Source organism: Elephas maximus, chromosome 4 (genome assembly GCF_024166365.1).
Source record: "Elephas maximus indicus isolate mEleMax1 chromosome 4, mEleMax1 primary haplotype, whole genome shotgun sequence".
NCBI lineage: Eukaryota > Metazoa > Chordata > Mammalia > Proboscidea > Elephantidae > Elephas > Elephas maximus.
Genome location: NC_064822.1, coordinates 173604537 through 173625502, shown reverse-complemented (window position 1 = coordinate 173625502; position 20966 = coordinate 173604537). Strand labels below are relative to the sequence as shown.

The 20966-nt window shown below is 43.8% G+C and overlaps 1 protein-coding gene and 1 pseudogene across 2 annotated transcripts in view; both read right to left on the bottom strand.

Moving 5' to 3' along the window:
• Positions 1–315: 315 nt before the first annotated feature.
• LOC126075967 (protein DEK-like) lies at positions 316–1502 on the bottom strand (annotated as a pseudogene).
• A 3757-nt stretch (positions 1503–5259) lies between these two features.
• Positions 5260–20966, bottom strand: part of POLR3B (RNA polymerase III subunit B) — a 145573-nt gene continuing 129866 nt past the window's right edge. For both annotated transcript variants that reach the window (XM_049884249.1, XM_049884250.1), the window contains 5 exons: positions 20478–20581; positions 19697–19863; positions 14700–14813; positions 11222–11395; positions 5260–5691 (listed from right to left, as the gene is read on the bottom strand). In XM_049884249.1, coding sequence (XP_049740206.1) covers positions 5562–5691; positions 11222–11395; positions 14700–14813; positions 19697–19863; positions 20478–20581 — 689 coding nt within the window. In that variant the 3' untranslated portion in view covers positions 5260–5561. The remainder of the gene's footprint in view (positions 5692–11221; positions 11396–14699; positions 14814–19696; positions 19864–20477; positions 20582–20966) is intronic.

The following is a 20966-nucleotide window of genomic DNA, read 5'->3' as shown; positions in this document are numbered from 1 at the left end:
TCGTCCACTAAATACTGCGAGGCTCGCTGCGTGCACAGATGCCAGGAGTAGTAATAGCTTTTGTTCTTCTTGATTAAAAGTATTATGTCTGAAGCAATATTAAGCACACTAAAAACCACAACGGGTCGAGAATCTATGACCTTATAGAAAGAAATCCCAAATGCACAAAATACCACTATAAAAGCAAGGAACAATTTCTGCCATGCAAGATTTTAAACTAAACACTGCAGAGAAATGGAATTTAAAACGGCAAAGTCAGATTTACATAACAGTCAAGATCAAAAGGTCAGCGATGAATTTTTCCAACACAACGGGTTAACAAGGATTTAGAAAAGGAAATACATTCTCTTTGCTGGTATAAATCAGATCTTCAAATCCACGCAAGCCACGTCATCGGTCTCTAACTTCTATCTCAAGAAATTAGCTCTTAAACCATTGTTTTTAGGAACTCCATTCTTTCAGTTAAATCACTGTGACTTCCTCTAAGTCAGCATTTGCCAATAATTTCTTTACTGTTTCCTTTAACTCTTCAGCTGTGGGAGATTTCTTCAATTTTTAAATTAAAGGTTCATCATCTGAACTATCCTCAGATTCACTTTCTTTTTGGGGGCTGTTTTGACTCTTCTTGGTGATGTTGCTATCTGCCTTCCTAACATTAGCACTGTTTATGGATTTTTTACTTTTAGAAGTGGTTTCTGGTCTAGGTTTTTCTCTTTTAGATGTCTTTTTTGGTGGCTGCTCCTCTTCACTTTATCTTCATCATCTGAAGATTCTTCCTGGTTTTTCTTGGCATCTTCATCACTACAAGATTCATCTGACAGAAACTCAGGACATTTGGTTCGCTTAGCCTTCCTTGCCACTCTAGAGCTGTTCTGTTCCTTACTGCTGCCTTTACTGGAAGTGTTTTTGGATTTTGGCAATGGTTTGCTAGAAGGCTTTGGATGCATTAAGAAAGTCAAGAGCCACTTCACCAGTTCACTATTTACACCTGATCTCTCCATATCAAGAACTCTGCAGATGCTCTTTAACATGGCATTTCTGAATTTTTTCAACATTTCATCCTTCTTGTTATGTTGGGCACTTCCTTTTTCAAATGGAAAGCCATCGAACTGACCCACATTCTTCTTTAATGAGGATGCCCTGTGCAAGTGTAAATGGTTCTGTCAGGAAGAGACTTGCATTGCCTGCCTCTCTACTTTGTTCTCTCTTGCCTTTCACGGTGAGACTCTTTTTCTTCCTCCTCCTCCTTGTCCTCATCCTCCTCTTCACTTTCCTTTCTCATGAGAGCATCTCAGGGTCCTTCTCGGAGGTGGGCTGGGAGGGGGTTCCCTCTCCTTCTGCAGCGGGGGCTGAGGAGGACATGCTGTTGTTGACCTGCGGGTGGGGAGGAAGCTTGAGGTCTTGATCCCGGAGGCGCCCTAGGGTCATACCCTTGCCAGGCACCATGGTGCCAGGTGGAAAAGACTGTGACCAGTGGACTGCAGCAAACTGATCCTCCAAGTTGCCTCCTCCCGCAGCTGGGACAGCAGCACTCCCTCCCTAGGGTGGGTTCCCTCCTGCTCTGCCCGCTGTCACGGGTTCCCGAGGCAGGAACCTATGGGCTGAGCCCCCCTCCTTTTTTAAATAAACTTACTTATTAAAGTATACCATACTTTCAGAAAAGTAAAAAACCCTGAATGTAGAGCTTAATGAACTTTCATAAAATGAACACACCTATATAACCAACACTCGGAAAAAAAGGAATATTACCAGCACCCCAGAAGCCCTCCTGTTCCCTCTCAGCCAATGGCTATGCCCTCTGCAAAGGGAACCATTAACTCAAACCTCCTGTATCACAATTTTGCTGATTTTTGGACTTTATATAATTGGAACCATACAGTATGTACTCTTTTGTTTAATTTCTTTGCCCAATATTATATTTGTGAGATTATCAATATTTACTAGCAGTTCAATTTTCATTGCTGTGTAATATTCCACTGTATGAACATACCACAACTATCTATTCTACTGGTGTTGGGCATGGGTTACTTACAACTTGGGGCTATTACAAATACTGTTGCTATAAACCTTCTTGTACATGTCTATTAATAACACATACATACCAATCCCTGCTGAGCATATACCTAGGAACAGATTTGCTGGGTGACACAAAGTGATTGTATGATAACATTACATACTATGCTCAGCTTTGGTAGATGCTGCCAACAGTTTGGGCTGCTCTGTTATGAATAAGCAAATGCCTAGTAAGGAAAGTGGTAGAGAAAGCTGGGCTCATCTCAGTGAACTTCCTTCTACCTGAGATCTCGGTTTCTCCAGTCCTAGGGTCTTGGCAGGGAAAAAGATGTAGTGAAACCCACGTGAAACTGCACTACAGATTAGTAAGTAAACACAATTAAGCCTGTGGTACCCTGCTTACTGGTTAATCTGCCCCTGGGTCTTGGCAACTCTGAGGCCACAGTTTTCTCTCCCCAGCTCTTCGATTCTGTTGAAAGCTCAGGTCACAGTTGTGGCCTCTTTATAGCTTTGGCTTAGCTTAAGCCTGTCATCCATGAGCCATTTCTGAGCTGGAAAAGGCCTTGCTTGAGGGATGTAATGCAGTGAATTACTTAATATGGTCCTTTCAGCCATGCATGGTCTTGTAACTCCCACACAGTGACTGGGTGGAGCTATGCAAATAAGGTGCTTGTGGCCCACCAAGAGGATTGGACAGCTTGCTAACAATGCAAGTAAGGTGCACAGAACCCTTGTGGCAGTGAGACCATGCAAATAAGGTATATGGAACCCTACTGAGGGGATTGGTCAGTTTTATCATCTCGCTAGGCTTAAAAGAGAGCCAATCCCAGAGATGGAAAGGAGGGGATCTTACTACTACTAAGAAGAAGAGCCAGGAGTGGAGCCTGTCCTTTGGCCCTAGATTCTCTGTACTAAAAACCTAGACCCCGGAAAGAGAAAGAAGAGCTGTAACATCAGAGACAGCAGGATGTGATGAGAAGCAGTAGCAGAGAAATGACAGCAGGAGAACCAGAAGACTGGCACAAGATGGCACAGTGGGCTTCCTGGCCTACAGAGCAAGGCAGCCACAGTGGGTATGCTAACCCACGGAGCTAGAGAGCTTAGCACCTTTGGGCAGGAAGCTTCCTGGCAGAATGGGGGTGTCTCTGGGTACTTATTGGCAGACCTAAACATGATTGTAACACTTGCCCCTGCAGGGCAGATGCCAAGCCAAAAGGCTGAGGGGCTGAGTGCCAGAGAGGCCTGCCTGAGGTCACAGCTGAGAAGCTGTCCTGACCAAAGAACTGTATCCTGAGTTGTTCCTGATCCTGAATTGTAACCTGTTACTTCCCTAATAAACCTCGCAACCATGAGTATGGTCTGTGAGTTCTCTGTGGCCACTGCAACGCATTATCAAATCCAGCAGAGAAGTAGAGAGTGCTGTTCCTTGGTTAGTGGGGTGGCCTTGGGGGAGTCAGTCAGCCACTTTGTGCCTCAGTGTCTTCAAGTGTCTAAAGCGGATCATTATGCTTGTCTTTCCAGATCAGAGCAGAGTTAATCATTTTATCCTTGAAGCTCCCTCAGCCCTGATTAGGCTGACCCTTAGCACTTATCCCAGAATGTGTACTATGACTGACAGACATGTCTCTGCCTCTCCACTTGGTTAGGAGCTCCTTCCGTCCTTACTACAGCACCTCATACATAACAGGTCTGAATGAAAAAGGGCCCTCTGGGTGTTAATGGGAATGGCGCACCACACACTGTAGTACCATGTGAAAAAAGTCAAAATCACCCTAGAAAATGTCATAAATAGCCCCCAAAGTACAGTATACATACTTTGTATGTTCAACCCAGCACAATAATCTTTATATACAATCAATTTTGAGAGCTATATACCAGACTAAAGAAGGGAACAAAGGGCATAACTGAAGATCTGGGCATTCAACCTACTCTGTCCTCGTAATACCCATCAGATCCCTACAGTGAAGGGGGATGTGCAGGTCACAGCCAAGAAAACCCTGCGGAGTGCGGTTCTACCCTGAAACATATGGGGTTGCCATGAGTTGGAACTGACTCAACAGCAATTTTTTTTTTTTTTAGTGACAACTGAGGAGGACCTGCTCACCTGTGGGGCGGCCTTTCATTCTGCTTTTATTATGATGCCTCTATGATGTGAACTCCCGTGTTAGAGATTTTTATCATGAAGAAAATGAAGTGATGTAGGCGCTGGGTTCTCAAGTCAGTGACTAGACGGTTCCCTGGAACCTCCTTCTTTTGCAGGGTTGTAATACACGTTAGCTCGGAAAAGACTTACGGAAAAGTCCGGTGCTGTGTTTGACTTTGTTACTCCCAGTTTCTCCAACTTCTCTGATCCTGGTGTATCCTGGTGTGTCCACCAATGCCACCAGTTGCCATTGTGTTGATTCTGACTCATGGTGAATGGTGACCCCGACGTGTGTCAGAGTGGAAATGGGTTTTTAGTCGCTGATTTTTAGGAAGTAGATCACCAGACCTTTCTTCTAAGGTATCTCTGGGTGAACTTGAACCACCAACTTTTTGGTTAGCAGCCTTGGTGTATAATACCTGTCAACATACTGGGGAACTAGTGCTCGATGTGACATGCTAGTGAGTGCAGTCTTGGACCATTACTCAAAGTGCTTCTGGCTCTAATTTTATAAACAGTTCTCAAGACAAATATTTATCTAGCTTTAGCACTGAGCAATTCAGAACAAACGGGAAAGGAAGGCTGTCAGACAGAAAGAAAAGTAGACAGCTAGCACTCTGGCAGACAAATTACAAAGCATCCATGGAGTTATATTCAGACATTCAACAAATATTACTGCATGGTATGGTCATGGAGGTTCAAAGAAGTAGCAACTGAGTCCATAAGAAAACGTGACATCATTGGCATACTTAAGAAGACAGAAATACATTTATTCTATTTCACCAAGATTAAAATGGAAACATTTGGGTGTGTAAGGGCAAGATTCAATTGTTGGGAACATTTATGCCCTCACAGTACCGGATGAGAAAGCTATCCCTTTATGAGCCGACACTTTGGCCACACACAGGCCTTCCTCCATGTACTGTTCAGAATCAGCCCATCTCAATAAAGACCCAGCTCACTACCTCAGGCAGCATTCTTCACATTGTCAGGCTTCTGTAGAATCTTGACTTGTGTTAGCCAGAAGATATCATGAGGAATTCAACCCCGAATATTCCTTTTTAGGAGTACGGTCTTTTTTAATAAGAAAATTTCAAGATATCTGAACATAATAAAGGTTTATTTATCTTTTAGGTCATTTCCATTGTGGCTCAAATCCAGTATAAGAACAAGCCAATGGGATTAGAGTCCGTGTTGCTGGTACCGCTCCTGTGACCCCGGGCTTGTTTATCACAGATGTTTCAGTCAGTCTACTAGTGTATACAGTCCCTCCCCCCTCGGATTCTTCTTGAGAGAGAACACGCAAAGAAATTATTCACAGGAGCAGAAGTAGTCCTCAAGTCCTCTGTTTCCTCTGAATTGGATATCTTGATTATCCCCTTTAAATAATTATCTTTTCCCACCTTTATTCATTGTACTTGGATAGTTTTAATCTGGGGATAATGTTCATAGACTGCAGTTCCTGGAAGAGCAGCTTGCAGGCGTACGGAATGCGGAGGGAAGACACGTGGCACGATGATTTGCAGTAATGGCACCTGAAACCCAAGTTAGACTATGTTAGCGGGACAGCAGCTCAGAAAGGAAGGCTGGCACCTAGGAAATGAGAATGTTCACTATAGAAGACCATTACCACTATTACCACACTCCATCACATTATTCTATTCCTAGGTGTTCAGTCACACTATCATATATACACAAAACAAACAACCCCCCACCTAGTTTTAAAAGCATGTCAACTTCTAGACCTCTCTCTTTAAAATGCAAAACATCTGCCTATCTACTTCTTTTGAGAGAGCCCCTGAAGTCTGAGCCACCTGAAATTCACTCCTTTAGGTTTTTTCATTGTTGAAAGTGGTTCCAACTAGTTTAACCAATCTGCATGTACCAGATAAGTACCTACCAAACTAGCACTGAGGAAGAAACTGAAGTTGTCAAGAATTTTGTTCTACTTGTATCAACAATCAATGCCCATGGAAGCAGCAGTCAAGAAATCAAATGACATACTGCACTGGGAAATTGGCTGCAAAAGACCTCTTTAAAGTGTTAAAAAAGCGAAGATGTCATTGTAATGACTAAGGTACACCTGACCCAAGCCATGGTTTTTTCAATTGTCTCATATACATGTGAAAGCTGGACAATGAAAAAGGAGCATCAAGAAAGTATTGATGCATTTGAATTGTGGTGCTGGCCAACAATCTCCGTTTTGGAGCAAGTACAGTTAGAATGCCCCTTTGAAGTGAGAATCACAAGACTCTGTCTTGCTTAATTTGGACACGTCATCAGGAAAGGTCAATCACTAGAAAAGGACATCATATTTGGCAAAGTGGAGGGTTAGGTAAAACGAGGGAAATCCTCCACGAGATGGACTGACACGGCGGCTGCAACAATGGGCTCAAACTTACCAACTGTGAGCATGACGCAGACCAAGGAGTGTTTCATTCTGTTATACGTAACATTGCTATGAATTGGAGTATACTTAACAGCAATTAACAGCAACAACCACACTAGCATATTATTCTAGGCAAGAGGCTCAAAAATTATAATTCTCATTGAGAAGGGAAATACAAGAGTTTCCTATGGGAGAGCAGTAGCCAATCAAATGCTACTTAATTTTCCAGTGCTCTTCAAGCTTGGTTATTTCTATTAGTATCAGAAGCTCCTGTACTTTCCATGTGCTGCCCCTCATGTAAACTCAGGGACATGTGTGTGCACGCACACATAAATTGCCATTCAGTCCTCACAACAGCCCATGTTCCTAACCAATATTCCAATTAGGATTTTCTTTTGTCTATCTTTTTCTTTGCTCTCAATGACCACAACTCAAGAAGGGACCTTCGGGAGAAAAAGAATTCTTCTCTCAAGTTGCAGACCAAAGTAGGACCTCCCTCTACTACTCAAGGGTCTGGGGCAGCTGGGAAGCAGGTATCTACTGAGACATAGCAGGTAGAGAACCAGGTCCTCCCAGTCAACAGGTGGGAAAAAGGGCCCAAGAGGAATAGCAGACTGACGCTTGAAAGACTTGGTGCTGACCAGGAACCAGATATAGAGCCCTCTGAACAAGAAAGGATGAGCTGCTTAGGAGAGCAGTAAGGCAATCTGTGTGAAAAATGTACATGTGTGTATTATTTGATTAAATAATCACAGAAGTGGTAGAGATATGTTTATAAGAATGTTCATGGTCACACCTGGATATACAACAATGAAACCGTAGATAAAGAGGTGGTCTTAAAAGCAGCCAGAGGAAAAGGTTATTTACAAGGAATAACAAACTAGTAATAATAGCCAAAAGCGGGAAACCACTCAAATGCCCAAAAGGCAACTGGTTCTGCGGTTATAGCACATTCGTAAGACCAGAAAACTGGGTAGCCACTAAATGTGCTAACGTAGACCCATGTTCCTTAAGGTGCAAAGGTGTTCTGGTCACAGCGTGGAGTGGAAAGGGCAGCTTACCAAACAGCATAGCTCCACAGGGGCCCGCAGACGGGTTAGGGTTAGGTGGATGAAGCTCCCAAAATCCTATGCAGAGTTTCAGAAGTCTGTGTACATTTGTATTTTTCTATCGTCAGAATCTCGAAGGGGTTCATGATCCAAAAAGAAAATAAATAATCACTGACCATAGGGACGTCCCAAAGAAGAGTAGCTCAAATATTAATAGTGGTGACTTCTGGGTGGTGGGAATTAACGTGATAGTTATTTTTTTCTTTGTATATTTTGTAATTTTTGGACTTTTTACAATGAGCAGGGATCATTTTTACCATCAGATAAACTTTTATTATTTTAGAAAAGCAAGCAAATGTGAAGGCGGAGAATTCAAGAGTAGTGATGAGTAAATATGTAGACAGAGAAAATCTTAGTGAGAAGGGCGGGACCAGCCACAGGCTGTGGCCTGGATGTCACATGGGGGCACTGCAGAGGTTTAACAAACACTTGTGGGTTACTTGATTTCATCAACCTTATAATGTAAACTTGGCTAGTTACTGTTTCCTAAAAGCCTACCTAAAGATCTCTTTAAAGCACTGTGGTCTAAGAATTATTTTTTCAATGTGCCTGGAGATTGATCTAATTTACTCAGTAACCATGATCAGGCTTTAAATTGGGGAAACTGACTAAACTGGACTAACTTCTTGCTTATTGATTCTCTTGTCCCCGTATATTACCCATGACCTTAATCCAAACTATTTAAAATTTCCATATATGCTGATTCATAATCTAGAAAGCCCATCGATCTTCTTTATTATTAAATATTTCTCCATCATTTCAAATGTTTCAGTGCATGTGTGCGTGTATGTAGATATGTAGACTATATATATGTATATATATATATACATTTTAGTGTTTTAACATAGAAAAAACATTTATAAAAAAATTTATATATATAAAAATATATTTTAATTACCTTACTCCGTGTATGCACAGTTTCCAAAGATTGAAACTTGACCCAAACAGCAAAAAGATAAACTGATTTTTCAGGGCCAAGGCAGCAAAGAAGGGAGCTGTGGCTTCACCCAAGAAATGACTGTCCAGTGAAATATCTTTCATGAGCTAATGACCTGAATAGGGATTTTCTTCTCTCTGCAGTTCTCCTGCTGGACCTCTCTTTTGTGACTTATGCCCTTAGTGTCTTCTGCAGAACAACAGTCTTGCTGTAAACATCCCCATAGCAATGCCTCACTAATGTGCACATCATTGACAAAAGGCCAGTTTCAAGGTTCTGAGCTGCTCTAATTACCCGGCCTCCATTGTGCTGCTCGTTAAACAGCGACTTCCTCCAACAAACACCCATGCTCCCTCCCTCCCGCCCCAGCACACAGGATCAGGTGATGATGGGAGAAATGACAGCATCACTTTGCTCCTCTCCAGCAAGCAGCTCATGAGGAGGCTGCTGGACTGCCAGGCTGGATTAGGATTTTTTTCTGTTGGCAACAAGGGTATAAGTAGGCCACTCAAATCAGACATATGGTACACTAAGGCCTGCTTAATTACAGTAAAGACGCTTAAACCATATAACCTGACTTAGTCCTCTTTCAAAGGGTTTCAAATACAATACAGAGGGAACACAGGAGCTTCAAAATCCACTGCCACTGGCTGATCTCTAAATTAGGCAGAAACGAAGCAGGAAAGAGCTGAATTTCACAGCTACAGCACTGAGATCAGTTCCTGCTCACAGGTCTTGCTTACGTTAGTTTCCCTTAGTATACAGCAGAGGAGAGGATCAGTTTCTCCAAGTACACAGCTGAGTCTGGCTTACTGTCTTCTTTCTTTTTTCTCTTGGGGGAGGGGAAGGTAGGAGCAGGGAATGCAGGAAGGATGGAAAAGAAACGGAAACTCTTTTTGAAGTTTCACGATCCTTATTTTTAATGACTCTCCCACACCATCCCTTCAAAGAAATTTAAAAATCCTTGTGCCAAATTTGAAGACTCAAGCATAGTGGAACTAAGTTCCACATATCTTCTATGATGCTATATTTTGTTTTGTTTTGGTCACACAGCCAGGACTATAAAAAGCAAAGTCAATGTGCATTTCAAAAGATGAACTGGCATCTCAGGACTGAAACAAACCATAAGGAGCCTCCCACCTCAATGATGTAACAAAGAGCCAGGCTTATTCTCAGAATTCTGTCTCTCTATCCCTACAGCCTTATGAAAAGAATGACTCACAAATGGCCAGCTTCTGTGTTAGTTTTAAAAATGAAATGTTTTCCACAGACAGGTCTCATCACCTCTTCTACACCAAAATCCTAAATTGGCTAAAAGATTCTGTCATTAACTAGCAAGGTACACTGTGCTCCAAGAAGCCCCAGCTCTCTGACTCTTGGTTTGCTTTATTCAACCAAGAAATGGGCAGGTTATGGTGACAAGAAGTTGGGACTCTGTCTGGAAGGCTTTGAGGTAGAACTCAGTGGGGACAAGGTAGCCCACGGAGTCCTCAGACCCTGACAATGAATGCTCACCTGGGCCTATGTCTTCTGGGAACAGCCCTTTCCCGTGTTTGAAAAGGGGGCCTGAGGAAGGCAGATGAGGGGTGGTGAGGGGTTGGGGATGTTTCCCATCCCTCAGCATCTGCCTTAGACCTCGTTAGGCCTTGTCTCTGACAGAAAAGTGAGAAGAGCCTAAGGAGCCTCAGGCTCTCTTGCCCACAGAGGTATTTTAGGGCTCTGGATTATGACTGACCCTAGGTAGAGTTTTTTTATTCATTGGTGGTACAGTGAAATCATTACATGTAGGAAAGGTGCTCCAACTACACAAACAAAAACAAAAAATGCTAAGAATCATCTTCTAAGCTGACCTTTGTGTAGTGAATTCGACACAAAAATTGTAAACTTTATGAATTACGTAACTTACCTATTAGCAGTCCTACAAATGCAGGCTCAGTATCATTTAGCAATTACTGTTTTATTAAGCACCGACTAGAATGAACTAGAAGATTAGCTCCCTGTGAGCAGTCACTCATCACTACTGTATTTCTGGAACATAGAACAGTATCTAGCATTGAGCAGATTCCCACTAAGTGTTTGCTGAATGAATGGCCGAGACAGGTGTAATCTATGCCCTCACAGACTTACTGCCCAAGTGTGAAACAGCCTGCTACACTAGACAGAGAAATGGACAAGGGGCAGGGCACCAGGTCCTAGTCCTGTCACCATTTGGCTGTAAGACCTGGGTGACATAGCTGGCTTCTTGGGATCCGAGGTTACAAATGACGCCATCTGACATAATCTTCTGTAGTCTTTCTGGTTATAACATACTGTAATTCTAAGATCCAACAATGAATTTGCTAGGGCTTTTACAGGTAAATAGTGTTATAAGAGGCACTTAAGATAATATTAAAAAATCCACACTCCTGGGAAGCTTAAATGCTAGGAGTGTGGAAAGCAGATCATTATATAGACAAACTAAGGATGTCTGTCTAGATAGAATCCCTGATTACAGGAATGCATATAGATGGAGAAGTGTAAGTTAGTGATCACGGGTGGAGGTTGAAGAACGTGTGGGTAAGATCCAGGGCTGATTCTTGAGCTGTGATTTAAAAGGCCAGAGGTATGAGAGACATATGGTATCCACTTACCAGCCGGAATACCCCAGAAGTCCACACTGCCCACAGACATCAACCTCAAAGGCATCACTTGAAATCATTAGTCTTTCCAGCAAAAGCATACTGGCTCCATAACCAATTAAACAGTCACGTTCCATTTCTCCAAGACGCAGACCCCCATCCCGAGAGCGACCCTCAGTTGGCTGCCTGTGAAACAAGTTATCAGATGAATGTGTTACTATCATATTAAACAAAGAGACAGCAGCACAGGCTTGGGAGCAGAGCTCGCCTGGACCAAATCACTTACTAGCTGGGGACCTTGTTCAGGCTCCTCAGCCTCATTAGTAAAATGTACACAGAACACCTACCCCAAAAGGCATTCAGTGGGAAAAGATGTAATACTAGTGGTCGGTAGCCTGTTATTTAAAAGCAGAAAAACTATGCAGAACAGACTGTGGAAGAAGCCTGGGTTCACGGATCCAGGGAGGAGCTTTACCATTAAGACATAAACGTATGTGCCCACACAAACAAGAAAAAATCCAAATGGATTCTTTAAATAAATTTGGAATAGATCAGGAATCACCTGGAAGGACAGACTACCTGAGTGGGATGGGAGGTTCCCCAGGGATTGGGAACGTCTGTGTGTTCCATTTCGGACCCTTCTGCTTGTGTGAAAACGCTCCACTCTCACTTAGAGAGACACCTTTAAACTGGGAAGCTGGGAGCCCCTAGAATGGACTACCTGTGGCTTATGTAGATGCTGGGCTTGAGAATACTCTCAAAGGTCAAGAACATGGAGATTCTGGAACATCTCAAGCAAGCCCACCTGGGTACTGATGGCACAACTTATTAAAAAACAAACAAACAAAGGCAGGCTCCCTGTTTGGCTTATTTTGGAGTAATACCCTTCTGCGGGGCTCTCAAGCAGAGGTGGACCATAAAACCTTTGTTTGCTTTAGTCAATAGTACCTTTTAATCTTTACTGTAGCTAGTCCCCCAAGGTGAACACAGTGTATACCAACGTATGCACACATTTTTATCTATTTTTTGTTTTGTTGTTGAAAGTTACAGTGGGAAATGGATTTGAGCTGTAAATTAATTGTTGAAAGAAAATTTACATACGAAAACCTACAAATAGGTCTAAATGAACAGGTCATAGTGGAAACATCACACCTGAGCATGACAGTTACAGCTTAGATCTGCTGGTACAACCACCCGTGGGTAAAGGCACCCTCCACCTGTGGTCACTGAACAAGGTGAAGGTAGTCGGGCCACATGGGGGCAGAATCCAACCCTTGGATTTTAACCAACCAAGATAACTGGCTACACACAGGGCACTCAAGGAAGTCTTCATATGGAATAGGCAAAAGTAATGCCAAAGTAGTGACTTCTTTCATACAACAAAGCAAAAAATAGGAAATAGCTGTTTTGACATCTGTGTAACTCTGAAATAGTTTTTGGATGTTATAAGTGAAATCGAAGTTTGGAAACAGCATCACTCACGGGAGGAACACATCCAACCTGAGCAGGATCTCCTTGCTGCAGTGATTACTGTCTTGATAATCTCAACTTTTCTTCCCTCGTGCAGTTTTCAGTCCACATGTGTCTATCATCTCAACAGACACGTGCATCTGCTCAGTCTTAAGTGATGACGGGATTGAGTCATCTACACCTCTTCTTTCTGAACGTTAAACCCCCCAAAGCCAAACGCTAGCTGCTGCGTGTCCCCTCCCTCTGAACTGAGGCACACAAGCAGTACTCAGTGGGACAACTGTCGAGCATCTCCTACGGGTCACCACTGCGCACATTCTATATGCAAACACCTGACAGTCACTAGCACCCTGTGAAGGAGGTATTATTGCCTCCACTTTATATATGAGAAAAACTGAAGCTGAGAGAAGGTAAGTGATCTGCCCAAGGCTCATGAGAGTGCTAAAACGCTGAGGAAAGATTCAAATCCATGTCTACCTGGCTCTAAGCCTGTACTCGCTCCCCTAGCCCAGGGCTCCTCAACTTTGGCACTATCAACATTTTGAGCTAGATAATTCTTTGCTGCAGGGCTGTCCTGTGCAACATAGGCCTCTATCCACTAGATGCCAGTGGTATCTCCCTCCCAAGTTGTGAAACCAAAAATGTCTTCAGTCGTCCAATGTTCCCTGGAAGGCAAAAATCACCTCTGGTTGAGAATCACTGCCCTAGACTGTGTTTCCTCCACCTGGGAAACAGTACCAAGAACACATGAAACTTAGGAGTTTGTGATTCCCTCTTCCTCCAATTACACCAGTCATCAACACACAGGCGCTGTGCTTGGAACTGAGGATGCACTGGTGAACGGACAGATGTGGACCCTGCCTTCTTATAATTTATTTGAAGAAGCATGCAAATACTGTTGTCTTCTGTGTCAATAGAAGTTAAAAAAAACTTATCATTTTGTGGTTTAGGCTACCAAATAATGTATGTACATGTTTTCTGTGTACACATACACATGGGTACAAGCAGGTGCATGGACGTGTATACAGCATGCAGGTATGCACGTTCTTACATATGAACCTTTCTCAACAGGACCGTATTGGCAAACTGGTACAGAGTAAATGGCCCATGGTGCATTTGTTCTTGTGCCTGTGAAGTGATTTTTTTAATTGGTTGCTATTTTTTTCATGTTAATTACACATACATCCACTCCTCACCTTACGACTCTCTCATTGTCCAACATTTCGCATTTATGACAATAGTAAAAAAATCTACTATTGGATCATTTTGTGCGTTACTGAGGAGTGGAGGTGAGAGGGGAGGAGGAGAGCATGGTTGTGAGAGGCAGCGTATTACCTGGGTCGGACAGAGGAGCCACGTGGGCCCACAGCGATTGGGGAGTAGGTAGGTGGCAGACAGGAGGCAGAGAAGGCCAGGCTGCAATGAAGTGGCAGGAGCTGGGGCCACGGGAGTCGGCTGGGGGCTCAGAAGTCTCTCTTCCCAAGAGGACTCTCTACCACCTCCACAGCCTCTGCCAGGCCCAGGTGGCCAGGCCTCACCTGCTCCCAAGCCTGGAAGCCATCCACCATGGGGGGATGTCACTGGGGCAGTCAGAAAGGGAAGGTAGAGAGGCCTGGAGTGCAGCCAGGTGATGGTGGGCCCTGCTGAACTGGAGGTGGTGATGATGGGATTGAGTCATCCCCAACTCCCCAACCCATGGGGAAGGTGTGGTGGGGAAGGGGGTCCCAATGTGCCAAACGCATCCTGTGATGTGCTGGGGGCACATGACATGTGGTGAGCGATGGGGGGTACACCAGCACTAAAGATAAGACATGGCCCCGACTCTCACATAACGCCTATTTCTGCATAATGACCTCAACTTTGCAACCTAACCATGTCCATAAGTGAGGAGTAGGCGTAAGTGAATTTCGACATCTCAGGGAAACACAGACTTCTTTGAGTCTATTTATTGCTATATCCAGAAAGTGCAAGGTGAGCTCGTCTGCATTATAGATTCTTTTTACAAATGCATTTCTCTTACCTGGTAAGGACAGCCCGTGGGCCCCGAGCCCGGGCGTGCATCTTGTCCAGCACCATGTGTTTCAGTTTCTGATAGTACACGGGGCCGAAATAGATGTATGCTTCCAAGGGCTCGCTGGAAGAAAGATCAGAGTTTGGGGTTAAGAAACTAAGTTTGGTTTAGCAAGGGACAGCCTTTTCTAGGACTCATTCCTGGTAATTTCCTACTTGTTTATGAATAAGTTTGTGACCGACTGGGTGAGGATGATTTTCAGTCTGCAATGAATCAAAAAGTTAGATCTGAAAATATCAAAGTAACATAACCCGTTGCTGGGGAGTCCATTCTGACTCACCGTAACCCCATGTGTTTCGGAGTAGGACTGTACTTTATAGTGTTTTCATGCCCGTCATCTTTATGGAAGGAGCCCTAGAGTGGCACAGTGGTTAAGTGCTTGGCTGCTATCTGAAAGGATGGTGGTTCGAACCCACCAGCTGCTCCATGGGAGAAAGATGTGGCAGTCTGCTTCCATAAACCCTATGGGGCAGTTCTAGTCTGTCCTATAAGGTCACTATGAGTCAGAATCAACACCACAGCAAAGGGTATAATCTTTATGGAAGCAGCTTGCCAGGCCCTTCTTCTGCCAAAGTACCATAATGAAGGCTATTGTTTAATTAAAACAAAAACAAACAAACGCAAACAAGTTATGAAACGGTATGTTCAGGGTGGTCCCTCCTCCACTGTTATGACCCTAGTCAGGCCACCATCCTCGCTAGCCTCATCTACTGCCAACATCTTCTCACTGGTCTCCTTGCTTCCACTCTTATCCCTCAACCATCACATAGCGAGCCAGACTGATTTCTTCTAAAATGTAAATCATGGCAGGTCGTTCTTCTGCTCTAAACTCCCCAAGGTTTCCCGTCTCACTTAGAATCTATATCGTCAACATTCCGCATCCTAAAGCCAACTATAATCTGGCCCCTGCCCATCTGATTCATTCCCTATTCCCTCTACCCACTGCTCTTTCTATTCCAATGCTATGGCCTCATCACTGTTCCTCAAATGTAGCAAGCCTGTTCCTGCCTCAGGGCCTTCGCATTTACTTTTTCCCCTGCCTGAAACATTCTTCTTCTGCATCTTCACATGGCTCTGCCAACATTCCACCTCCTCAGAGAGACTTTCCCTGATCAATTCTTCCAAGAGTCCTTCCCTCGACCCCGCCCCGTCTACATCATTACCCTAGTTTTACCTTCCTCAGAGCACTTATCACCACCTGGTATGGTAGCATGTCACACATTTATGAGTCTCCTGATTATTGCCTGCCTTCCCCACGAGACGTGAACTCCGTGAGGTTGAGCGCTCTGTCTTCACTGCAGCCGCAGCTCCAGGACCCACAGCCCTGCCTGCCACACCACCGGTACTCATTACGTTTGTTAAATAACTGGGTCCATGAATTTTTAGAAAACTATAGTAAGAGTTTAAAAAGAGAATGAAATAAGTGCTTTGACAGAAGAAACTTTTTTTTTTAAAGTCTGGAATAAGAGTAGCCATGAGATAGAAGTCTTTATTTACTTTTTTTTTTTTCAGTGCCCTAGAACTTCTTTCCTCCAAGGTAAGGAAGCACCTGCCATGTGCCATTTAATCCATGATTTAATCCCTACAACAATCCAGGGAGAAAGATGTTGTCATCCCTATTTTTAAGGTGAAGAAATAGGCACAGAGGGTGCGAGAGGTTAAATAAGAGCTGGTGAGTAGAACAGCAGGAATTGGATCCAGTGCTCTCCCTGCCACACAGGGCAGTCTGGAAACAAGTCCATTTTGGGCTACGGCATGATATAAAGTGGAGAGAGCCAAGGAGCATGAGACACGGCAGGGAGGCAAAAGAAAACATTTAGCCCCTGCTTGCTTGGTGCCTCTTATAACACTCTCAGCATCATTAACAAGGGCCTCTGCAGTTATCAAGCCACTCTAGCTGGATTCAATACAACCGGATTCTTGGAAGACCCAGAGAGGAGAGGAAGGCACAACCGACAGTGCAGGACACCCTGTTCTTGTCCCAGCTCCATCATGTAGTAATTCCATGGCCTTTCTATCTGTTTTCTTAGCTGTACAACAAGGTGGTCAAGGCCAAGGTTCTTTTCAGCTCTAACAATGAATGATTCTATTCCTCAGTCAGATGGCTGGTTGCTCGTGGTAGAATTTCTGGAACTCTGTTACCCAATGCCATTCTATCATCAACAGAATAAAGCCATAAAATATTTTTCTTCCTAGCTATGCTCAAGAATATAACAAGGGATGAAAGCTGGTGGCTGAGTGTGTTTTTGGCTCTCTGTGAACTTTCAACCAACAGACTAAACAGTGCTTCTCAAACTTTTCCACTGAGATAAATGACAAAGAAATGAAAACTGTGGATGGGATGGGGGTGGGAGGGGGAGATAGTGAGGGCTGGGATAGCCTATAGCTGTCTGCAGCAAGCAGGACATTTTTTTTGAATCCCATGTGAATTTTACATTCTCCTCCACAGCACCTTTGAGGACTGAGGTGTGCCTGACCCAAGCCATGGTATTTTCAATCACCTTATATGCATGCAAAAGCTGTACAATAAATAAGGAAGATTGAAGAAGAATTGATGCCTTTGAATTGTGGTGCTGGTGAAGAATATTGAATATACCATGGATTGCCAGAATGAACAAATCTGTCTTGGATGAAGTACGGCCAGAATGCTCCTTAGAAGGATGGCGAGACTCTGTCTCATGTACTGTGGACATGTTATCAGGAGGGACCAGTTCTTTGAGAAGGACATCATGCTTGGTAATGTAGAGGGTCATTGAAAAAGGGGAAGACCCTAGATGCGATGGAGTGACACAGTGGCTACAAAGATGGGCTCAAACATAGCAATGATTGTGAGGATGGAGCAGGACTGAGCACTGTTTCACTCTGTTGTACGAAGGGTCAATATGAGTCAGAACTGACTGGAGGGCACCTAACAACAAAAATGACTCCACAACTTATCAGCGTTTAATATTATTTTTTTCCCATTCCAATCTTTCAGTAAAACTATGTTATACGAAGAGGCACCAAATTGATGCTGGGTTTTGCATACTTTCCGGTTCACATCTGCATTACTTTGGGTGAAGAAGTGGGGACTGCGATAATCAGTTCAGCACTGACAACTGCAGCTTTCTGACATGCACCTCTAGCAATTTACTGTACCGTTTTTGAAAACAGACCGTTACTCTTTTACTGTAATGCGATTTTGCTATAATACCTCAAGTAGGATACACCTCAAGAAATCCATATTATTACAGTACGGACAGATCATTCTAAAAAGCACTCAATATTTTTAACAGATCTTCACCATTTTAATCACATCTGTTCTCACACATACTTCCAGTCTGTGTTTCACTCATGCCCAAGTGGTTTAAAACCTCACGAGAACCATATAAACACAAGGTCTCAGAGTTTTATCTGGCATAAAATACATAACCATTGCCGCTGAACTGAATCTGCCTCATGGTGACCTCATGTGTTACAGAGTAGAGCCGCCCCATAAGGCCTTCTTGGCTGTGATCTTTACGGAAGCAGGTCATCAGGCTTTTCTTCCGCAGTACTGCTAGGTGGGTTTGAACTTCCAACCTCTGGCAACTGTTAGCAGCAAACTGTTTGCGTCACCCAGGGACCTTTTAAAATATGTGTGTCTTATTTTAGCAACTGATTTTTTCCTTTAAAACCATGTATGAATCAAGCTTTCAATTCTGTCCTTCACAATAATTTGGAGGATCTGTTCCTCGCAGGTTAACAAGAAGATCCATGTTCAGCCTGTGTGACCTGGCCCTCGCTCCTTCGCCAATCTTACCCCAGACCCCACTTCACTGCCTCACTCGCTGCACTACAGCGGGACTGGCCTCTTCCAGTTCCCTGCACTTACCACACTCTTTCCCTTGTAAGGTGTTTAAGCGAGCTTTGTCTCTGCACGGAACACCGAGACCAGCCTCTCCTTTTCATCCTTCACAACATAGATCACATATCCACCTCCTACGGGGCTCTTCTAACCTATTCTTGGTCTTCATTTTGGTGAGAACTATTTCCACTTATATTTGTCTTCGCTCCTTCATTCAACAAATATTTATGGAGCACCTGCTGTGTACCAGGCCCTCTGCTAGGTACTGGGAACGGAACAGTGAACAAAACACAAGTCCTGCTCTCATGGAGATGATATTCTCGTTGGGGAGAGAGACCACAGTATTGTATAGTTTTATTACCTGTATGTTACATAGTGATGAGTGCTACAGAGAAAAATAAAGCAGGGAAGAGGAATGGGCAGTACTGAATTGTAGTTTTAATTAGGTTGTCAGGATAGGCCCCACTGAGAAGCTCCCTTTTGTCTGGTATTTTTTTAATGCCTAGTAACAAATCTCTGGAGCCCTGGTGGCGCAGTGGTTAAGAGTTCTGCTGTTAACCAAACGGCAGTTTGAATCCACCAGCCGCTCCTTGGAAACCCTATGGGGCAGTTCTACTCTGTCATATAGGGTCGCTATGAGTTGGAACTGCAACGGGTTTTAGTAACAAATCTCAGTGGTAAGCAGGAACCAAGCCTACTTTGTTTATTGTTACATATTCGGTGCTTAGTGCCTATCAGGTGTCTAAGAAATCTTTGGTGAACAAATGCACAAATGTTAGGCCTCAGGCTGTCTGTCAAACCACTAATTATCTAATATTCATCATATAAATGCAGAGCAAAGTTCAACAGTTAAAAAGAAACCCCTTGTATTATACACAAGTGATGTGTTCCATATAAGTTGGGTAGAAATCATATTTCAGTAAATTAAATCTTTTCCCACTTTCTAAATTATAAAAAAAAATTATAGCCAGTACAAAAAGCACTGCCTAATGACTAGCTTTCTAAATTTGGATTTTTTGGTATCAGATTTCTGAGAGGAGTAAAGCTGTATATGCTAAGGGCTCTCACCCCAACCCTCATAAAACCACTCTTCCTTTAAATGTCTAAACCACACACTCACCCTGTGATGCCTGACGTAACGTAGTCTTTTCCCAGGTAGTTATAACCATGGCGAACCAGGTCTTCACACACGTCCTTCACTTTACTGCCTCCAAACGCAGTGCCATAGTGGAACTTGCCATCCAACACGCCAGCCTTGCCTGCCAACAGTTCAATTAACTTGCCCACCTGTGCGATGTGAACAAATGAAGTGAGTGGCCCCTGGCGGTATGGGGATTCTGTTTATTCACCTCTGGCCTGTTTTCCCCAAAGGATATGAGATGACCACTGCTAATTATGGTGACAAATTAATAGCAGCAAATATTTATTGATCTTTTACTAACTGACAGACCTCTGCAAAAAGCTTTACATGTGTTTGCTAATTTCACTCCTCTCAAAACCCCCAAGAGATAGGCGCTGTTATTTTTCTCATTTTACATACGAGACACAGAGAGGTTAAATAACTTTCCCAAGGTCACGCGGCTGGTTAAGTGGTGGAGCCAGGATTATGAGAAATAGCCACTTACAGGGAGATCTACATGGGTTTCTTTGCTGAGGGATAAGGTCATTACTCAGAAGACTGCATTCTCAAAGGGCAGCGTAGCTGTGCTCCTCATTCTCTCTGTAGAGGACAGTGGCCCAGAATTATCAGTGGCTAGGAGCCTCTTTACTTCACAAGAGGTCTAAGGGCCCTTTCTAGAAGTCTATTTCAGGGTCCTATCACCTCCACTGACTATAACTAACCCGACTGCCTGCTTTCTTCCTCAAAAGTAGCGCCTCTGCAAAACGTCAAGGTAACTGACCGTCATACGCGATGGGAAGCCGTGTGGGTTCATGATGATGTCCGGACAGATGCCAGAATCACAAAACGGCATGTCTTCCTGGGGGACAATCAAGCCACAGACACCTGGGGGAGAGAAGATTTCTTGCTGCATAAAGCAATTCGGCAGAAAGGACGAATACAGTACCTAATTGGGATCTCCCCGCTGCTCGCTCTATTTCCACTGCTCTAAACACTTTCCCCACAGTCTCTAGTAAGAGGAACAAAGGCAATTTCCAACAATCCTGCTAGCCGAACAGCTCAAAAACAACTCCCCTTGCAGAAAGAGGCTGCAGCCAGTGCACGGCCTGTGGGCATGATGCGCACTGCTGCTGTCAGGCTGCCCACCCACCTCTCGTGCCCTGGACACCGCGCGGTGGAGACTTCACTGCATCCTGGGCCCGGCAATGTCTCTGAAGCTTCAAGTCAGCGGCAACATTGCCTCTTATCAGCTAGTTTGTGATCTGCTATG